Genomic DNA, 20,731 nt, shown 5'->3' with positions numbered 1-20,731 from the left:
TGTGTGTGTGTACACATGCATATGCACACATGCTGGAAAAATGAAAGGTGCAAATTAGTAGGCTCCTGTCGGTGTGCTTCCTGACTCATCTTACCCTCCCTTCTTTGAAAACCGTCCGCAGTATACACAGGGAACCCGAGCAGCAGAATCTGTACTAAGAAACCCTGCCAAGTTCCCAGGAATCTGGAATCTGTAAAGCCCTCAGGGGATAGGACCACATCTCTGCATGCTCAGTGCCCAGCACGACATCGGCACAGCGGGAGGGCAATAAATACCTGCCCAGCAGGCAGTCGCTCATGGCAACAGTCTGGAGAGAAACAACCCTCGGCCTGGTTCCAGCCTTTCCCGAGGCCTGGATCTCCAACTCCCCTGGGATTCCCGGAGCTACTGGGACATTCTACCAGTAAGTGTCTGTGTCACGTCAACTAGCCAGTCTTGCTTTCAACCAAGACCTTCTTAATACCTACACGGGGCTCTCCCACCACCCTAAAAGGAAACCGATTCTCGTAAAACAAGCTTTCAGCCCCTTCGACCAGCTGGGTGAGGCCCCTCAGAGGCCATCAATTTGTTCCCGCAGATCTTGGGGCTCTCCAAGACTCTACTCAGTTACGATCTGCTCCTCAACACCTTTCTACTCATCCACAGGTGTGGCCTAGACCTCAGAGAATCGAATCAAAACTATGACCCCTCTCCCTAGAAAAAAACAACACACGCACAACACTGTGCGACATTTTAAGGGGCGAGGGGACTCCAGGTTAAGAATGGCTATTAAGGGGCCGGCCCCGTGGCCGAGTGGTTAAGTTCGCGTGCTCCACTTCGGCGGCCCGGGGTTTCACCAGTTCAGATCCTGGGTGCGGACATGGCACAGCTCATTAGGCCATGCTGAGGCGGCGTCCCACATAGCACAACTGAAAAAATATACAACTATGTACTGGGGGGATTTGGGGGAAAAAAGCAGAAAAAAAAAAGATTGGCAACTGTTGTGAGCGCAGGTGCCAATCTTTAAAAAAAAAAAAAAGAACAGCTATTAAGCATCACCTTACTCCCTCTCTCTAAGGGCTCGAACCACAGAGTCAGTGACGTTGACGGCTGTCAGAGACGCCTGGGCACAGGGAGCAGAGGCTGACGGGTGGGGAACGATCGACTGGCCAAGCTGCTTCCTGCTGCAGCAACCTCAGGCTCCGAAGCTGCATCTGTCAGATAGGTTTTCCGTCCCCAAATGACGTCACCACTTTCAAGGAACCTGCTATTTCTAAAGGTCATCTGGTTTGACAGCCCTGCGGTGCCAGAAGGGGTGGAATCGAAGTCTGGAGAGGAATCCTGCTCCATCCCTCAGCAGGGACCACTGAACGAGGACGCCATCCCGCCGTGGCACTGACTGTACTGCGACAGGGACCACGTTACCTTTGTCAGCTGCTGCTCCGAGGAAAACCCCAAACCGAACACGGTGTTGGCTCTGCTGTCAGCCCACTGCCCGAACTTCTGCGACGTTTTGGTGAAAGTCATATTGGGTGTGATTGTGCTGTTTATGATCACCTACAGAAAAACAGCCCAAGGAGGAGAAATTTAAACACTGAATTAGACACCAAAGTAACCCCTTACAAAGTCTTCTGTCGGCAAAGCTGGCACCCAAAGCATGCATCCCCACTCATTATATTTGGTCCTTTCTTCCTCTTCTGGCATGTCCCATGCTGAGTCAGATACACAACCATGATAAGGGGTAATTTCAGAGACTTAAAAACAGACAGTCAGCCTAAAATAAGATCTTACAAGTTATCAGTGGGAGAAAGTCTCTCCTAAGCAGAGAATAGTTTCCAAAACTGCTATTTATTTCCCCAAAGCTGCCATGCATCCAACTGCCCTTAATGGCAAGCAACATCGCACATTCTCTGAAGAACTGCATTGCATACCTTTTTAAGCATCCGGGGCACCAGCGTCCAGCTCAAAAAACTTAAAATCTCCCTAAGTGGTTGGGGCCTGCTGCTTCCCAACAGGAAGGAAAAGGTGCAGCCCCACTAGGACAATTGGTGGAGGATTAATTTACAAACAGACCGATTATACAGGCATGAGGTAGGTGTAGAGAAACCAAGGGACGGTGCAGGGACCTGGTGCCAGCTGTCACCACTCCTTGGCCTTAAAGGATGAGGGGATGAAGAGGCTACAGAACAGGGAAGGAGAGAGTCATGGAGAACAGTTGTCTTGACAAGGGAGGTGATCTTCTGCTGAGGGACACACCAGCCAGCACATGGTGACCTCACAGGACGGGGAGCCAGCAGAACAAATACCCTTCCCTCTTTCCCTCTGACCTCCCGCCACTGGGCAAACCCAACCAGAAGCTGGAGGCCCTGGGAGCCCATTGACGTCATCTGCAGGTCAGCCTCTCAGGAACCAGAGCAGGGTGAAGAAGGGCAGAGAATGGGTCTGGAGGGTAAAAGAGTGATATCCCGCACATGGTACATTCATTCACTCAACAAACATTTACTGAGTAGTTACTATATGCCAGGCATTCTGCTAACCAAAGGTACGAAGATGAGTGAGTCAAGATTCCTGGTCTTCAAGATGCAGGTAGTCAGGAAGAGGACAGACACATGTGAATAAATAATCACCAAACAATTGGTAAGTGTTATAAAGAATCAACAAGAGGCTCACGCTGGCAGAAATCCTTGGAAGTTCTAAGACTCTAAGAAACACTCAAGAAAAATGTCCTTGGAAATAAGGCATTCTGGCATGTTTACTCACAGGCAAGGGTAGCATAACCCGCTGACTACTTCCTCATCCAACAGTTTCTGATGATCCGAGCAGGGAACAGCAGCAGTGTAAGCAAATGCAGTGTCTACTAGCAGTTTTACTTATTAGGGCGGTGTTTATTCTCAACAATCAAGTCAGAATCCCTTTCTTTGAAGTGATACAATAGAGAAGAGAAAACATTTTTGAATGACATAGGCCTTGCTGATCTTGGTAGGAATTTCAGTCCATTATTTTGCTAAAGGACAAACCTTGTGGACACAGATCCTCATCTGAACTAATAAAGAGATGGAGGCGGTCAGTTATAGCTGTCACTGGTAAGAGAAGTGTCATGGCTATGTACATGTGCAAGAGCCTATCGAGTTTGCCAATGACGCATCAGCTCAAGAATAAACTTTAACTCAGCTGGGAAAAAACTTTTAGGAGTTAATATTAATTGTAGCAACTACTATTTACGGAGTAACTACTATTTATCGAGTATCAATATCAGACTTGTATCAGCTCACCTAAACCTACAACAAGCCTGTGAGGTATGACTATCACCTTCATTTCACAGAAGGAGAAACTGAGCTGGTAAGTAGCTGAGCCCAGATTGTCTGACTCCAAAATTCGTGCTCTGAATTTCCATATTACATCCTTCTCATCTTAGAACATGAGAACTTCTCTTCTTCCCTCACCTGTGAAGTCCCGATGCCTTCACTGCAGTCCAGGTTTCTCTTCCTCCTTCTCTGATAACTCTTCCACAACTACAGAGTCCATGGGAATTAAGACACCTGATCAAGTGTTTTCCAGATAACTGAATGTGGCACAGTTAGTAAAGCGCTCTGCCTGCTGTCACTGGACACTATCAGAAAATGGGGGCAGGAGAGTGGAAGATGCAGACATAAACCAGGGGCAGGTAAAAAGGAATGCTCTGGGACCTTGGAGGCTGGCTGGGGTCTGGCTCAGTCTTAGGCAGGACTGATGCGGTGGAACCAGGGCAGGCCTAGGGAAAGTGTGTGGCTGGGTGGGAGTTGGATCAGAGTGGATCACAGGATGCCAGAAAGCCAACTCTGGTCATCTCTCATTTACCAGGCTCCTGGGAGGACAAGGCAACGACCAGACCCATCCAGAAGCTTGATTCCTTCTAAATCTTTCTGCTCCTTCACAGCAGACCTGTGCCTCTGAGTCAGCCTCCATTCCCCCTCCTCGAAGTCCCCTTGAAAGGCAGAGGACAGAAGCTCACCAGGGTATGGGACACACCTCTGAAGCTTGCCCCAAACAGGCTGTCCCAGTGTCAGTCAAGCCGGAATAACAATGGTAATGTCCCCTGGCATCTCTTTAGAACCTAACAGTTCCTAAGGTGCTTTTTCATAGTCTTTCATCTTATCTCCATTTTCGCAGATGTGGAAACTGAGGCTCAACAAGGTCAAAAGACTTGTTCAAGGTCATAAAACGAGTAACAGGTTAAAAAGAACCTAACGTATGTATTTCTTATACAAAGCAATGATTAACTGATTTCGAGAGCTAAATCTGTATTTAGCCTGCTTAAGGGTTCATTCAGCTGCTTAAATCTGGGAGCTCATCAATTTTGGAAAATTCTCAACCATTCTATGAATGTGGCTTCTGTTCCATTCTCTCTCCTCTCCTTCTGGGACTCCAATTACACATACGCTAGATCTTTTAAGAGTGTGAAACATGATTTATTCTTACCAGTTTTTTACCCCCTGATTCTTGGTTCTCTCTGTTTCAGTTTGGGTATTTTCTATGGATCTGGCCAGTCCACTAATATTGGCTATTGATACACCCAATCTACTGCTAAACCCATCCATTGAGTTCTTAATTTCAGACTTTGTATTTTTTAGTTCTAGAATGTCCACTTAATTCTTAAAAAAAGAAATTCTAAGTCTCTTGGAATATGCTCCCTCCTTTCATCCGTTTTGTCCATTTTGTCCTCTATTTCCTTGAATATATTAATCACAGTTATTTGAAAATCCTTGACGCCAACTCTAATGTCTGGCTTATCTTTGAATCTGTTTCTATTGTCTGGTCTTCGTCTCCTGATTCTGGGCATATGGTCTTGCCTTTCTGCATGCCTCATAATTTTTTATTGTATGTTAGAAAATGAGTATAAAAGAACTATCAGGGCTCCATGTGATGTTATCATCTACCAGAGAAACGTTCCCCTTTCCTCTGCTAGGTGATAGGGCAGACAGGGAGTCCCTAATTCACTCAGGGACTGAGGTCAGGGCGCAGTCTTCCTCTGGTTCACCCTGTTTTTAGGGCAGGCCCTCTAACGCTTTCAGTTGGGAGCATGACAGGTCCTTGAAAGACTGCAGGAGATTCAGTTCTGTAGCCTTCCAAGTCCATACATCTTCAAGACTGGGCAAATCTTGAGGGAGAAACTAGCCACGTGTCTGGGGCCACTCAAGTCTCCAATTTTGTCACTCAAGCTCCAAAGATCTTTGCTCACTTCTCTGTTCCTCAGCTGCTTTCCCCAAGGGCCCAGGCTGGATTTCCAGGCTCTAACAGCTCCTAGAAGCAGTGAGTGCCCCAGGTGAAGAGGGTGTGTAGACGCCCAGTGTCCATTTCCCACTCCCTCCGGGGTTTTCCCACCTTTACTGTTCTCTTTTCAGGCTCTTTGGCAGGTCTTTGCTTTCTAAGCACCCTAAATATGATGGAGATCATACTCTGACTTTCAGAATGTCCAGCCTAACTCTTTACACTGGCACAGACTTGGAATTCAGCAAATGTCTTGTGGGGAAAACCGGTGATGGGTTTGAAACCCCCAAGTCTCCACTTCTGACACTCTAGCCCTGGGCACTGCTAAATGCTCTGTTGGTTTCTCTTTCTCCCATCAGTACCCGACTACCCGGGCCAAGCCCAATCTTCAGCCTGCACCCGGAATTGGCAAACGTTCCCAAGAGAGAAAAGAGCTGTAGATTGTCATCTCTGAGTGGTCCTCGCCTCTCGAGAATTTTAGTCTCTCTAGTCCCCATGGTTTCTACAGTTCTCTGATGCCTTTCAGCTGTATTTATCCAGCTTTTTCTGGTTGCTGTCAGAGGGAACACTGGCCTGCTGGAAATTATATATCTTACTCGAAAGCAGAAGTGCTGAGTCTGTAAAAGTTCACAGAGACACAATTTACTATGCGTCTCAAATGACATTTTTCTGTAATGTTTACGGGAAGCAAGCAACCTCTCATAAGGCCGCTGTTTATATCAAGATGCAAAATTGTACTTCGATACGCCAATCTAGTTTATTAGTATGACCTCAAATGGTTAGCTAATATTAGCTGCAGATATTCCCCAAATTCTCTCACATCTGGTACCCACTCTAAGCGATGATTCCAGACTTCTAACCATCTGCTGTTTCTTTCTTCCCCTTTTACATCGTGTGTGTGTGGGGTGGGTAACGAAACACCCAGCCTACAATTTAGTCCATGAAGCCTACCCCACCTCATTGCCTCCAGTCTCACAAGAGAAGGGTCCATTCATCCGCCCAGAACTAAGGCTGCCCTGGTGCCCTAGCTCCCATCTCCTCACCTCCACCTCTAGGATGCCCCTCCTACCCACACCACTGCACTGGGCACTCACCACCTTACACCCAGAGCAGACAGAAGGTCTATTCACTGCTGGAACACAAGGCGCTCGTCTTGCAGGAACTCTTCTTCAGAACTTTGCAGTGGGGGTGCCTTTGCCCCCTCATTCCCTCTGACATGTCTGCTCTGCTGGGGTATTGCTTTGATCCTGGTTCAGCACGGCTACCTCCCGCTCTGTCACCAGTATCGAGGCATCCAGGGATTTACCAAACATAGCTTAAAGGATCCCACAAGCTGGAGGTCAGCCAGGAGGGAGAAAAAGGAAAGCCTGCTCCCTTCACAGTGTTGCTCTTGCAATCCCTCAGGCTGGCTCCCTGCAGGCTTTGCAGTGCCCTGGCAATATCCTGACAGCTTACCAAAGGCTCTGGGACTTCTGGAACTTCCAAGAACCAGAGGGGAGGAGGAAAGGGGAGGGGACAGAAGAAAGGGGAAGGCAAGCCTTATATTTGTAAAATGTCCTACATTGCCACGACTCACCAGAAGTAGCTGGTCTGAATAATCGCAAGGCCGTAACAGTAAACCCATCTCTACGACTAGTGAGAAAACTGGCTGCTCTCCCAGGAGCTCCAGTGCACTGACCTTCTTGAAAGCAGCCAGACCGAAAGCAGGAGCAATCACACCATCAAAATGGTCAACCCAAAGCCTTCTCCCTTCATTTCCCACTAACATGGGAACTCCACCTGTGCTACACCGGGCTCAGCCCACCAGGATGAAGTCGTCCTGCGAGTTAGGCAGATACAAGCTTCTAAGGATACGCTCCTTCTGTTTCTGCTCCTCTCGGGCCCCCAAATCACTTCTGGCTCACTGCTCTGGTACCCAGAGTCCACCTGAAGGCTTCTGTTTCCCTCTGAGGCTCTGATTCACTTCTGACCTTCACCCACCTCAGGCATGCAGGAAGCAGGGAGAGAAAGTGGACACACATGACAAAACCTTTTACTGCTCTGGGTCTGCGGTGGTGAGTGCCCGGAGCAGTGGCGTGGGCAGGAGGGCCCTGCTGGGGTGGGGTGAGGAGATGGGACGGAGGGCACTGAGGGAGGCTTAGTTCGGGTAACTGAACTCCCCTTGTGAGACTGGAGACAACGAGGTAGCCTGAGTCTGACGGACATATGCTAAAAGCTCAATCTCACTAGCAACGTGGAAACTGCATTACCACTATTACCGTTATATACTCACCAAATTCAAAATATGTCTGATGACACCAAAGGTTGGGGTGAGGACATGGGGCAATGGGAGCTCCCACATTGGTATAATCACATGAAAAACAATGTGGCTTTCTCTGATAAAGTTTAAAATGCAGCTTCCCTACCACCCAGCAATTCTACTCCTGAGTACATATCTGAGAGGAACCTTTGTGTAGGTACCAGGAGAAACGGACAAGAATGTTCACAGCAGGAGTGTCTGCAGAAACAAACGTCCAGCAGCAGCAAAATGGGTAAACTGGTATGGTCATACAATTAGAGACTATCCAGCAGTGAAAACAAACCAAGGCTCATCAACATGGAGGAATCACAAAACTTAACATTGGAAGGCAGTCAAAAGGTACAAACTCCAGTTGTAAGACAAATAATGTAATAACTAGGGATGCAAGGTACAACATGGGGACCATAGCTAACGCTGCTGTACGATGTATAGGAAAGCCATTAAGAGAGGAGATCCTAAGAGTTCTCATCACAAGGAGAAATTTTTTTTCTCTTCTTTTATTGTATATATGAGATGACGGATGTTAGCTAAACCTACTGTGGTAATCATTCCACAATAGAGTATGTAAATCAAATCATCACGTTGTACACCTTAAACTTACAAAGTGATGTATGTTAATTATTTCTCAATAAAACTGTGGAAAAGAAGTTAAGCAAAAAAATAAAAAGGAAGTCACAAAAGGAGACACACAGTATGGGTCTCCAGTATGATTCTATTTATATAGAGGTCAAAAACAGGCAAAACTACACAATGTATTATTTAGGGCAAGGGTCAACAAACTATAGTCCTCAAGCGAAATTCAGTCTTTAGTCTGTTTTTGTAAATAAAGTTTTATTGAGACACAGCCACACCCATTCATTTACATATTGGTCTATGGCTGTTTTCTCGCGACAAGAGAAAAGTTGAACAGCTGTGACAGAGGCTGTACGGCTCATAAAAAAAATTACTATAAGGCCCTTCAGAGAAAAAGTTGGCCAATCTCTGTTTAGGGATATATACAGACACAGGTGGAAAAACTATAAAGAAAAGTAAGGGAATGCTTAACACGAATTTAAAGAGTGACAACCTCTCACGGGGTGGCCAGGAGGAGCATATAATTAGGGAGAGGCCCAGAAAGGGACTTCCGAAGGATGAGTAAAGGACAGACTTCCTCAACTGGGTGGTGGGGACAGGAGTGTTTGCTTTATTATCAGACATGAAATGGTACAGAGAAAGGGTTAAAAATAAAGTACACAAAAGTATAACAAAGTTGTGTAACCTTCAGGAGGAGCAGAGGCGTGTGAAAAAAGCAGGTGGTGGCCTGCACACGAGGACACTGGGAAATCGTCTTGGGGGTAGAGAAAGTGGCCGGACCTGTGGGTTCCGGCCTCAGTGGGGAGGGGGCTCAGCAGACTACAGGGTGAGCAGTAAGGGGGTTAGAGTGGAGGATGTCACCAGCAGGAGGAGACAGAAGGACAAGAGAAGAGGGCTGGGCAGAGGCTGACTTAGGCAGTACCAAGAAAGAGCCATGAAGGGGTGCAGAAGGCGTGGGGACAGTCAGGAGGGAACAGGAGGAATGCGGTCCTGAGAGTCGAAGGCGAAGGCGAGGGTATGGGGAAGAAGGGTAGAGACTCAGCAGGATGAGACCCGGCGCCTCCCTGGGCAGTGGGGAAGGCGAGTCTCGGGGGAGAAAGGGAAGAAGCTTTAACTGAAGCATCCTGGGGCATCAGCTTTAATGTGGGCTCCTGGCTCCTGTGCACGTCCCGTTCCTCCTTCGTGAATTCTCTCTGAAACTTTCATGGAGGAAAAAAAAAAAAAGACTCCCCAGTCAAAAACCCAGTTCCTGCAGCTCACTGGAACCAAGTTTTCAGAAAATGCAGAAAAGCTCATGCAATCACGAGCTCCCTGGAAGAAGCAAAAGGCGAAGCTCCTTCAGGCTCCAGGCCTGCGCTGGACCTCAGAGGAAGCTGCTCATCAGAAAATGGGAGACAGGCGCCCAGGCTTCCCCTTCACGGAAGGTTCTTTCCCAAACCCAGGGAGAAGGCCGTTGGAGGAACTCGGAAGTTCTCCACAAGACTCTGGGGCCAAGTTACAGCAATTAAAAGACACGCTGCCTGTTTCCAGAGTTGGTATTAACAGATGCTTTTTTCCTTTTTTTCAAACCACAGTCAGGGAAGCAAAGAAACCAACATTCATCGGAACCCTACTGTGTGCCGTGCTCCTTCCGCACGCTCACTTCCTTAACAGGAAGCGCTCTGTTTCATCCAAAAGAGAAAACTGGAATGGCAGGCGGAGGAGGAGACCCTGACTGTGTTCTTGAAAGCAGTTTCACATTGCCAGGAGAAAATACCAAATGAGTCAGGGTTTCTGATGCTCATATCCTCCAAACCGTCACAACCAGGCAGTACTTGCTACACAGCGGGTGCTGCTAAATATGTGTGGAATGGATGACCTCTAAGGCCTCTTCCCAGATAGGTTTCTGTAATCCTATAAATAACTCAGAACGAAGGGCAGCAGAGCCATCCAGAGCGCCTGGGAGAAACACCTGCTCCAGGCAAGTCTTGTCCGCGGGCACAGGTGACTTCTCCTAAGGATGGCAGTGATGAACTCATCTGCAGAGTGCCAACAGCACAATGAACTCAAGTGCTGGGGTGGCTCCATTAATAAATGCTCTGGAAATAGAGTTCCTGTACAGTGGAGTTGGCTGTTCTGCCCAAATTTCGCCATAAATCACATGGCTGTCGGTGTGCGGCGGCTCACATCAGCGCTTCAGGGAGCCGGGCCTTGGGAGATGCCCTCACGGGGCTCCCATCTGTCCACGCACAGGGCTGACCTTGGGGGACATCCTGAGCTTTTGATCCTGTTTCCCTCTTGGCAGTGACTCTATCCCTGCCCCCAGTCTTTCTGTGGACATGCACACCTGCTGCAGGCCTGGAGAGCAAGTACCCAGCCTGACATCACCCACTCGCTCCCCCACCCACTTCTGTGGTGTTGCCCACTCTAGCTTGGTGCTGGGACTTCAAAAGCAGCTGGGCCTGGACCCCAGTCTTCAAGGAACACAGTCTCCTGGTAGCCACATGCACAGAAACGGGTCCACATAACCCCCTAGGGTTCAGGGAACGCCGGGGCAACGTGCCTCAGTATTCCCACCACTCATGTCTTCAGCAGCAGCTGGGACGGACACATGAACTATTTCCCCTGAGAAGGAAACACCTTAGTGTTTCAGGAAGAATGAAGAACAGGTCTGAGCACAGAGTCTTCCTATGATGAGCAGCACCAGTGGCTCGTAGGGGAAGGAGAAACGTCTCATGCATCTTCCCCAAGTAGAACAGGACAAATGCTGGACGGGGCAGAGGGGCTTGCTGTGTCCTGCTGAAGCTGCTGGCTGCACCTCCTCCTCTGTGGGGAGCCTGTGCTCTGCGGGCTGCCCATGGCTGACTCACTGGCTGAGAGTCTGCAGCGGCCTTTGCTCACAACCACCTCCAAGCCCCTTCCACACCAGCAACTTGTTACTGAAGCCTGTCCACTCCTTCACCTGGGAGGGGTCCAGCAGGCTTCCCCTTCCAGCCCACCACAGCCTCCTGCTTTGCGAGGGACCCACAAGCACCAAGCAGAGGCTCGAGGTCACGGATGTGTTGTGTCCAGGCCAACAGAGAGAGGCAGGACCCGAGCCCTAGGCCTGCCCAAGGTCAAAGGTGCAGCCCATGAACCAAGACACAGCCCCAAAGGCTCAAAGCACCTGACCATGTGTCATCTCAGGTTGGATCAGCATGTGGGATCAAAGGCCTAAATCAAAGTGGGGTTGTCCCAATGTGGTGGAACACAACGATGGGGAGGCCAGGGGCGGGGCTGTGGGTGGGCAAGGGCAACAGACAAGAGCCCTGTAAGGGGAGGTATTGGCATCAGCTCGGCATATGGCGCCCTCTCCCAGTCCCAGGAAGGAAGGAGACCCATCTGGATATTCAGGCAGGGTGGAAGCTGGGGCTGGGGAGATGAGGAACTCGGCCATGGGTAGGGAGGGGGACTGCATGAGACCAGGTGACAGCAACAGCTACCACCATCCTGGGGAAATCACTGTCCTGGGGCCCTTCTCCGTGCCCCACCCTACCTGTGGAGCAGCCCAAGGCACAGGATCCCACCTAGACCTGTGCTGTTGGTTTTACACTTTGCTCACCAGCTTGAGGGATGGTCCAGCAGGGCTGGGTGGCGTTGGGACCACTGTCGGGTGTTCTGTGCTCCAGTTCTCAGGGCAGGAAACTTGCCCCCAACCCTTGGCCCCCAAGTGCCAGTCACAGTCATCAAACCACTGAGACTCGTCCCCACCCCCTACTCCCCTGGACCTTCTGCTCCCTCATGGGACACCTCCTTTGGCAGAACGAGACCCTGCAACAGCTCTGGTGCCCCAGGGGTAAGGCAAGAGCTCGGTGGGCTCCAGGACATCAGGAGGCTGGCACCATAGGAGGAGTGGCCTGAGACTCTCGGGCTCCGTCTCGGAATTCCTGTGGCGCCCCATGGCCTGGGTTTCTGATTCCCACTTTTCAAGTAACTCCATAACTTGATGGAGCCCCACACGGAGCCTGAAGTAGCTCTCCTCTGCAGCCAGGGGTTAGCCCACCCTCCTACACCCACCTGATTTCTTACAGCTGGCTCATTTGGCTTGGACCCCACCACACTGTCACAGCCTTCAGGAGCTGCAGAGCCATACAATACAGCAGCTGACGCCTTGACAAATTACTAAAATCCCAGCTAATAGGACTAAAGCACTTTCTCAAAGGAAGTCGTTTTATCTATGTTTAAGCCCAATATATCCTCGGATAACTCAACTGACAAAAGCGCAGACCCATCTCAAGGATGGGAGATGAACTGACAGACTCTGTAGATAAAAGGAAGCAGGTCAGTCTATTCACCAGCCCTACAGAACATCCCGGCCAGAGCTGAGGAGCTTCGAGCTCCACAGCACAGAGGAGGGAAATGGTAATTACAGCTGGGCATCACCATGTCTCCCAGAAGACAGAAGACAATGCAGGCGCCTTTCAGAGATTCTCTCATCGCCGATTCGTGCCAGGTGCTTTCATACTCCCTTACTGGTCACCAGACCCCGCCACATCTATCCTCCTGCCGGCTTAGATGAAAAACCAGTTCCTGCGTCTCCTTAGACACGTTTGTCAGACCAGCTGTTGCCACCCGGACACGGAAGGAGATGACACGCTGCCTGCATGACGTCATGGCAAGACCTGCGCCTCACCAGCCGGGGGGAACCTACTCCAACCCAGAGCTGGCAGCGGGGGTCTGGAACACCGGTACAGGCCCCAGCCCGCTGAGCCTCACCGTAAGTGGGAGCTTGGCCAGGTCCCAGCCTCTGCATGACCTCAGCTGTACACTCAGGACTTCTGGGCTCCCCTCCCAAGGAGGAAGAGGTGTAGCGGTAAGGGGAAGGAAGAGAAAGAGGATGAGGGGGCCAGGCTGCCTTTGTGTGCAGTCTCCAGGGCGCCGAGAGAACACGGCTGAAGGGAGAATCCTGCCTGGAAACAGGGAGATCCCGAGGCAGCAGCAGGCTCTCACGCCCTTCCTGGGCGCTCTCTCAATGGAGACTTCTCCATCCTCTTGCTCTGCAGTTGTGGGGGCTGTGGAGGAAGAAGCCTACAACCAGGCCCCAGTCTACCGCCCGGCCCCTGATGCCCCTGCTTCCCACTGCCTAGGAGCGCTGACCTAGGGGCAGAGGGCAGGAGGGACTGCAGGTGGGAGAGGAGGTTGCCAGTCAGAAGGCTACTGCAAAAGTCCAAGTAAGACTGTACTGAGACAAGAGTTATGGCCTTCAAACGAAACATTAGGCATAAATGTGAGACACTTGAACGCAGATTCGTTTGACCAACTAAAAAAGGAATGACGCTGTGCTCTTCTGTTCTCCTTTTTTCTTTTTTTAAGCCCAAATGATTGGGCAATGAAAATGAAGAGGCGGTTTAGAGAGCAAATAGGTAATACAGCTTCAGATACATTGAATTTCAGGTGACAGCAGATAATCCATGTAAAAACGTCCAGCAGGATGAACAGAGATTAAAGACAGAAAAGAAATTATAAAGCATCGTCTACTGTTTTTTTTCTTTTACAAACCTGGCGATAATTCTTTTGATATCCCTTCTTTATTCCACTCCTATAATAAGGTGGTAAAAATATCGAGGAAGACAGCAGAATAATGAAAGTATCAGGAAAAAAGTTATTTCAGGAAATACTCTAAAACCATTTAATAAAATTCGACTCCTGCGTCTAATAACACCGAAACCAGACTACATATAATACCCAATGCTGCCAAGGGTACACTAATCTGGCATTCTCACACATGCTGGAAGAAAGAACACTTTGGAAAGCAATTCGGTAATACCCATCAAGAGCCATAAAGTGTTAATATCTTGACCTATAATATCACTTCCAGGAATCTACCCTAAGGAAATATCCAAAAGAAAGCAATAGGCAGGTGATGAACAAAGGAGGGTATCTGTTGCATGAAGATGGTCATTACCTGTAACAGTCAAAAATTGGAAGCCACTTAAATATCTAACCATAAGGGGAGAGATTAAGAACATTATAGGCCCTTGGTGGAATTATTACACAGGCATAAAATGCCATTTTATGAAGACAATGTGTTAACAGGGAAATCGTTTCTTTTTTTCATTTGTCATAACTTTAAATGAAAGAAAGAAAAGCAGCATATGTATTTATACACGCATTACAACAATTAAGGTGGCAAGATTTGGGGTGCATCCTTTTCCCCACACTTTTCAACAGACTGTATTGCTTTTGATGAAAAGTAAGTGACCGTGAATGTTAACATCAGCCGGCGGGGTGGTACCTTGGCTCCGTCCACACTGATGATCCGATAGCTGTTCCTGGTGACATCATAGAAGTAGGACACCGTGACGGCCTGCTTGCTCGCAGGCACCCAGTTCTTCTTGGTGTTGGGGTCAATCTGGAAGACATGTGCTCGGGTGGTGAAGATGGGCTGTTCTCTGCAAGAGGAGAGACGGGTGTGTGAGTTGATCGAACACGACTTTATGCATAATTTATGACTTCTAAGCCACCTACTGCCCCCAAAGATTTTAATAGCTTATAGGGAAAGATACATATGCATGAGGACAATTAAAATAAGAAAAGGGAAGAGAGAAGGAAAAAGGGACACCACTTGGGTTACCGAAACCCAACACCCTGAGGCTGCAGGGCAATTGGCCTAAGGAGCAATTTGCTTAAAATGCAGCTGGACTCCTTGTCCAATGTTTTTGCATCCCGTCAAGTGTCTCATTCTTTTCCTGAGATCCTGTGGGCATTTTTAGGATTTTGCAACAAATTTATCTTGGGGGATTCTGCAACAATTTTAGGATCGTGCAAACCATCTGCGACTTCATATTGTATTTCTGTTAAGTACTCCTCAAATTCGCATTTTATGAATGATGCATTCATTCATAATTGACTGAGCCTTAAAGTTTTATGTTTCCAACTTATAAACCTTTTGAGTTTTACGTAAAATTCATCAAATCTATCTCTGTTGCTATTCTGGCCTCTGTATTGTTGGTTTTTCACTCCACATGCCTGTAAATTTTTATTGTGACTATTAGCAAAATTAGCACATTATCTATGTTTCTTTTTGTTGAGTGGGGAATTAATTAGATTTTGACAATAAGCATTAAGAAATAAGGCAGGTGGATAAAAATTGTAATGGATTTCACTGCATTTCATATTTTAAGGGAACTACTTCACAAAGTAATACAAAATGAATCAGATTCATTACAAAATAGACTTATTTTTGAAGAAAGGGCCTTCAGGAAAACTGGCTCAAAAATCCTTTAAAGTGTTCAAAATAAGATAAAATAGGAAAAAATGGCACCAGGATGTACAAACAATCCCATCATTCATAAAAATGCTACAGATTTAATAAGCATTTATTAGAGATAAAAAAATGAAGTCAAAAGGTAACTTAGACAAATTAATTTTTTTAAGTCCTTACAATGTCAAAAGAGATGACATAAAAGGATACCCAAGTGGATACAAAAAAATCAAAAGGGGGGCTGGCCCGGTGGCTCAGCGGTTGTTCGCCCGTTCTGCTTCTCGGTGGCCCAGGGTTCGCTGGTTCGGATCCTGGGTGCAGACATGACACTGCTTGGCAAAAGCCATGCTGTGGTAGGCGTCCCACGTGTAAAATAGAGGAAGATGGGCATGGATGTTACCTCAGGGCCAGTATTCCTCAGCAAAAAGAGGAGGATTGGCAGTAGTTAGCTCAGGGCTAATCTTCCCTCCCCTCAAAAAAAAATCAAAAGGCAAAAGTGAATTTTAAGTTCTGGTCTCTAGATGGAGTGGTTTAGGGCAGTCTTTGAATGCATCCCGACTACAGAAGGCTAATTATGGGAAAGAAAGCTCTTTCTTAGGAGAGAAACTTTTTCCTAGAAAAGCAATTTACTATTTCAGCCTTACGTAAGGGATAGTGAACAATACCAAGAATACCAGCATCTGCCATCAACTGTGGTTGCAGAGAAACGCAGAAACCTTTTTCATGACTATTTCTCCCAATGAATAAAAATCAAAGGCATGCTCTTCATGCTACCAAAATGCAACTGTTTCTAGAGGCTGGCTTTCCGGAAGAAGGGACAAAGGCCAGCATTCCCTACCTCCTGAATTGTCCCTTCTAGACCCTGGGAGTAGGACAAGTGACTCCGAGGCTATGGATTACAAGGATGTTTCCTTTCTGTCAACACAGATCAACTTCGCCCACCCATTGAAGCCCAAACTGACACCCTTCCAGTGGCAGGGCGACAGCTGCAGAAACAAAAGGAGTATTCTCACTGTAATTTCTGGCACCTGTTGTCACGAGAGGCCAGGCTGTGGAAGAGCATGTGTGTGCACATGAATACGAGCCCTCCTAATCAACTCCAGATGGGGACGTCTCACATCTGGATGCCCCAGCTGTGCTCCTGCCAGCCCAGGCACCCTGTTTCGCTAACCATCTCAGTACACCACCATAAAGGAAAACACTCGCTCACATGGTATTCTCCTGCATCTGTAAGAGGAGAGAGTGACCGAAAGGACAGCAATGCAGAAAGGGATCCAAAAGAATTGAATTATGCTACAACCTCTGCCCTCCCTGTACAGAGCACTAACAAGCTGGGCAGGGGTCCACGGGGCAAGGAGGGGCCCTCCCCAAGGAAAGGCTGGCTTTCAGGCCTCATGTCCTCCACATGAGGCAATTGGGTTTTCGCCCCCTGAGACCAGTGTCTCCCAAACCTCCAACAGGAAGTAACTGGGGCACTTAAACTAAAAATACAAGTTCCCAGGCCCCAACCTAGCCCCCAGGACCCTGGCTCTCCAGGGATGGGGCCTGAGAAGCTCTATTTCTAACAAGAGCTCCAGGTGAGTTTTATCCTCACGGAAGCTGGGGAGACTCACATTAGACATCATCAGAGGATCTAGAAAACAATGGAAGGGACCCCTCCAGCCAGCATCTCTCCTCCAGAATGACAGCTGACTGTGAGTGACAGATAATGACTCCAGGATGTCCTCCCACAGCCTGAAGGGGACAACATTGGGACCAAGAACAGGATCTTTGGGTGCACAGGATGGGGTGAGGGGTGAGATGAGGCAGAGGTGCTCTGGTCAGGACAGAGGACAGCTTGTGATGGCCAAGCAGCGACCTTCTGGAAGTACTCGATGTCCCCAAAGCCAAGAGGAGTGAGTGAGTGAAGAAAGCGAAGCCAAAGGAGACAGAGGATGAGGGACAGAGACAAGAGAGGATGGTGGAGCTCTCTGACCAGGGATGAGCAAAAGCAGTGAGTCACCTGCTGGACACATTCAGGTCAAGGGAAGCATGCAGACACAACGGCCCATCTCCAAATCCGCCTGCTTGGCTCTGGGGATGGACTGAAGCCACCACAGGTTGCCCTCAAAACCCCAACTGGAAATACAATTTGTCGGGAGAGCATGGTGGGCTCAGCAGGCCACACTGTCAGTGGCTGCAGCCCTGGTCACCATAGTCAGGCCTCTGCAGGGGGAACTAGCTGCTCCATCATGGGGAGAGGAGCCCAGGAGGAGAGCTTCAGGCACTCCTGCCAGCCCCATTCCAAGGGAGGGCACCCCAGGGGGAGCCAGGGCCCTTCTGAGGGCAAAGACCTGTGTTCCTCAGTCCTGAGGCCCCAAGCAAGCCAGGAAGGACCTGCGCAGCCAGTGTGGCAGCAGCTCTGTGCCCAGGAAATGACCCAGAGGACTAGGGTATCCACATGAGACCAAGTTTGATACCACTGGGGGCTCGATTTTATTCTTCTAAAATCTAATGGTATTTAAAGAAAAAGCAAAAAAAAAAAAAAAAGACAAGGATAAAAAGAAAAGCCAGTAGCTTATATTTACTGACTATTTACCATTCCGCCAGCCTTCACATGTGACCTCTCATTTAGGATCACAAAGAGGGACAGGGTCATACAGGTGGGGAAATGGGGGCTCAGGGAGGCCAAGGACCTGCCTTGGATTACAAAGTTAGCAAATGGCAGATTGGCAGATCTGAGATCTGAAGTCAGTTCTAAGTGACATGGATGGACACCCACCCTCTTAACCATTATGCAATACTCTCTTCCTAAAATAATAGCTGCCTATAGGAGGCAGCCTCTGATCTGTCTCCCAATGATCCCCAACTCCTGGTGCTCACATCCTTGTGTAACACCCTCCCTCTGAGCATGGCGGGGACAGGGGACTTGCTTTTAACCAACAGAACGTGGCAAAGGTGATGGGGAGTCGCTGTGCAAGTAGGTTACATAGGATTGTGACTTCTGTCTTGCTAGCAGACGCTCTTGATTGACCCTCTCTTGCTGGCTTTGATGAAGCAAGTGGGCATGCTGGGGAGACCCAAACTGCAGGAACTGGGGGTGGCCCCTAGCCCCCAGCCACCAAAGAACTGAGGCCCTCGGTTCAACACACCTCGAGGAACTGAAATTTGTCAACAAATGCCTGGAAGCTTAGAAGTGGCTCTTTCCACAGCTGGGCCCTCAGATGAGACCCCAGCCCTGGGTGACACCTTGGTGACACCTTCTAAGAGGTCCTGAAGCCGAGGACCCAGCTAAGCCACGCCTCCACTCCTGACCCACAGAAATGTGTTTTGTTTTAAGCTGCTAAGTTTGTGGCAGTTTGTTATAAAGCAGTAGATAACTGGTACACTGACCTTCACAGAAAGTTTACTACCCAACAAGCAGACTGTATATATTCTCATTTAATCCTCTGGACAGGAGCGTGAGTGGGCAGCATCACCCGCACAGAAAACCGAGGATCAACAGGATGATTTCAGGCAAACCGGACAACAAATCTTCACATCTTTCTGGACAAAAATCAGAGTACTCTATCAACCTTGCCACAAAATTCAAAAGGCAGACCCCAACTCTGAAAGAGTATCCTGCCTCACCTGAGAAAGGAAAAGAGTTGGAACTAGGACACAGAAGTCAGTTTCTCTAAGTGTGCAAATCGGTATAAATAGAAAAATTCAAAAGAAGCAAAACTTTCCAAGCCACGAGGCCACCGTTCCCTCCCAGCAGGGAAAAGCTGAAAAGAGTACGTGTCAAAGAACCGAGACTACCTTCATACCCAATTTTATTCTCTTCCTTTGGTGCTCAATGCTTAGGGAGTCCATCTGAAATAGACTCCCATTCTTTCTTCAGTGCTTTAAATAGAAAGCAGATGTTTCCGGATGGCAAAACGTTTCTTGAGGCAGACAATATAACCTACTGTTCCCTTGCACAGTCTTTTTAGAGCTGAATAAACACCAATTGCCGCTCATTGAACATATTTTGGAACCTGACAGTAATTGTCCCCAAGAATAATTAGACACTCTGTGCAACATATGTATGTTTGGAACATGACAACCACTCAGCAGAGAGATCATTCCTGCTCTGAATGATTTTTGGCTCCATGGAAAAGGATTCTGCAGAGAACTGGCATGACTACGCTTTGCAAAAAAAAAAAAGAAAGAAAGAAAAAAAGAAAAATGATGTTTTAATTTATCATAATCCCGCACTTGCAATGCTTCGCTCCAGGCTTTTTCTGATATGAAACCGTAAAACTTCACAATTCTTAATATTTCTACTTCTATTCAGTTTGAATGAAAACAAACATTCAGACATAACTTTCTGCCATTTAAACAGGGTTTCAAAGTCTCATAGGATGCCCTAACTCATTTATCTGCCTTCAATCTTAAACTCCTTCAAACATCATTCCCACAGCACCAAGAGAATGGTCTTCCTCCAATCCCAATAGGTAATGCACCACCCCCACCCAGCTTCAAAGCCTTTCACGGCTCTATCCCCCACAGGACCAGCCCCAGGCGCATCAGAATGATCCTGGCCCTGCCCCCTCACCAGACAGGCTTTGCTGCTTTTCTGTTAGCACTTCCAAGTCACCTGCATTTTCACATGATCATGCACATGCCCCTTACTGAGCCTAAAACATCCTTCCCCCTTGGCTGCCAGAAGAGTTCCTATTAGCCTCTCAAGTCCCGCCCTAGCATCCTGAAGATCTAACCTGTGCTCTGAGGATGCAGGTGCTGGACCGAGCACCTGTCACAGAGACCAGAAGCATGGGCTCACCTGGCTCCTAGCCCTTGGTCAACAGGTCCCTCAGCTAGCAGGATCAAATCCCCAGTGCCTAGGACAGAGAGCTGGGGAAAAAAGGAGATACGGACAAAAGGTTCTTCTCTGTAAAGAATCTAACTCATGAGCAAATAGTGGTTGTACTTTCAAACAAAATCCTCCATAATAAAGTTACTGTGTTTGCAGGCAATATGATTGCACTTGTAGAACACCCAAGAAAATCAACTGAAGAAGTTAAATATGAATAATAAAATTCAGTAAGGTGGTTAGGTACAAAATTACTAATAAAAAATAAAATCAATAGCCTTCCTCTATACACAAACAAACAGAGAGACAATGTAAGGAACTTTTTAAAGATCCCATTTATAGGGGATGGCCCCGTGGCCGAGTGGTTAAGTTGTAGCGCACTGCTTCGGCGGCCCAGGGTTTCGCTGATTCGGATCCTGAGTGCGGACACGGCACCACTCATCGAGCCATGCTGAGGCGGCGTCCTGCATGCCACGACTGGAAGGACCCACAACTAGAGATACACAGCTGTGTACCGGGGGGCTTTGGGGAGAAAAAGGAAAACTAAAATCTTTAAAAAAAAGAAAAAGATCCCATTTATAGTAGCAGCCAAAAA

At 48.1% G+C, this 20,731-nt stretch overlaps 1 protein-coding gene across 6 annotated transcripts in view; it reads right to left on the bottom strand.

Moving 5' to 3' along the window:
* The window catches only part of HOMER2 (homer scaffold protein 2), an 86,228-nt gene that overhangs the window by 26,611 nt on the left and 38,886 nt on the right, over window positions 1-20,731 (bottom strand). For all 6 annotated transcript variants that reach the window (XM_023626132.2, XM_070230257.1, XM_023626079.2 and 3 more), the window contains exons 2-3: window positions 14,352-14,508; window positions 1,405-1,536 (exon numbers count right to left, since the gene is read on the bottom strand). In XM_023626132.2, the coding sequence (XP_023481900.1) occupies window positions 1,405-1,536; window positions 14,352-14,508 (289 nt within the window). The remainder of the gene's footprint in view (window positions 1-1,404; window positions 1,537-14,351; window positions 14,509-20,731) is intronic.

The sequence above is a fragment of the Equus caballus genome, chromosome 1, assembly GCF_041296265.1.
Source record: "Equus caballus isolate H_3958 breed thoroughbred chromosome 1, TB-T2T, whole genome shotgun sequence".
NCBI classification, from domain to species: domain Eukaryota; kingdom Metazoa; phylum Chordata; class Mammalia; order Perissodactyla; family Equidae; genus Equus; species Equus caballus.
This window is presented reverse-complemented; position numbering and strand designations above follow the sequence as displayed.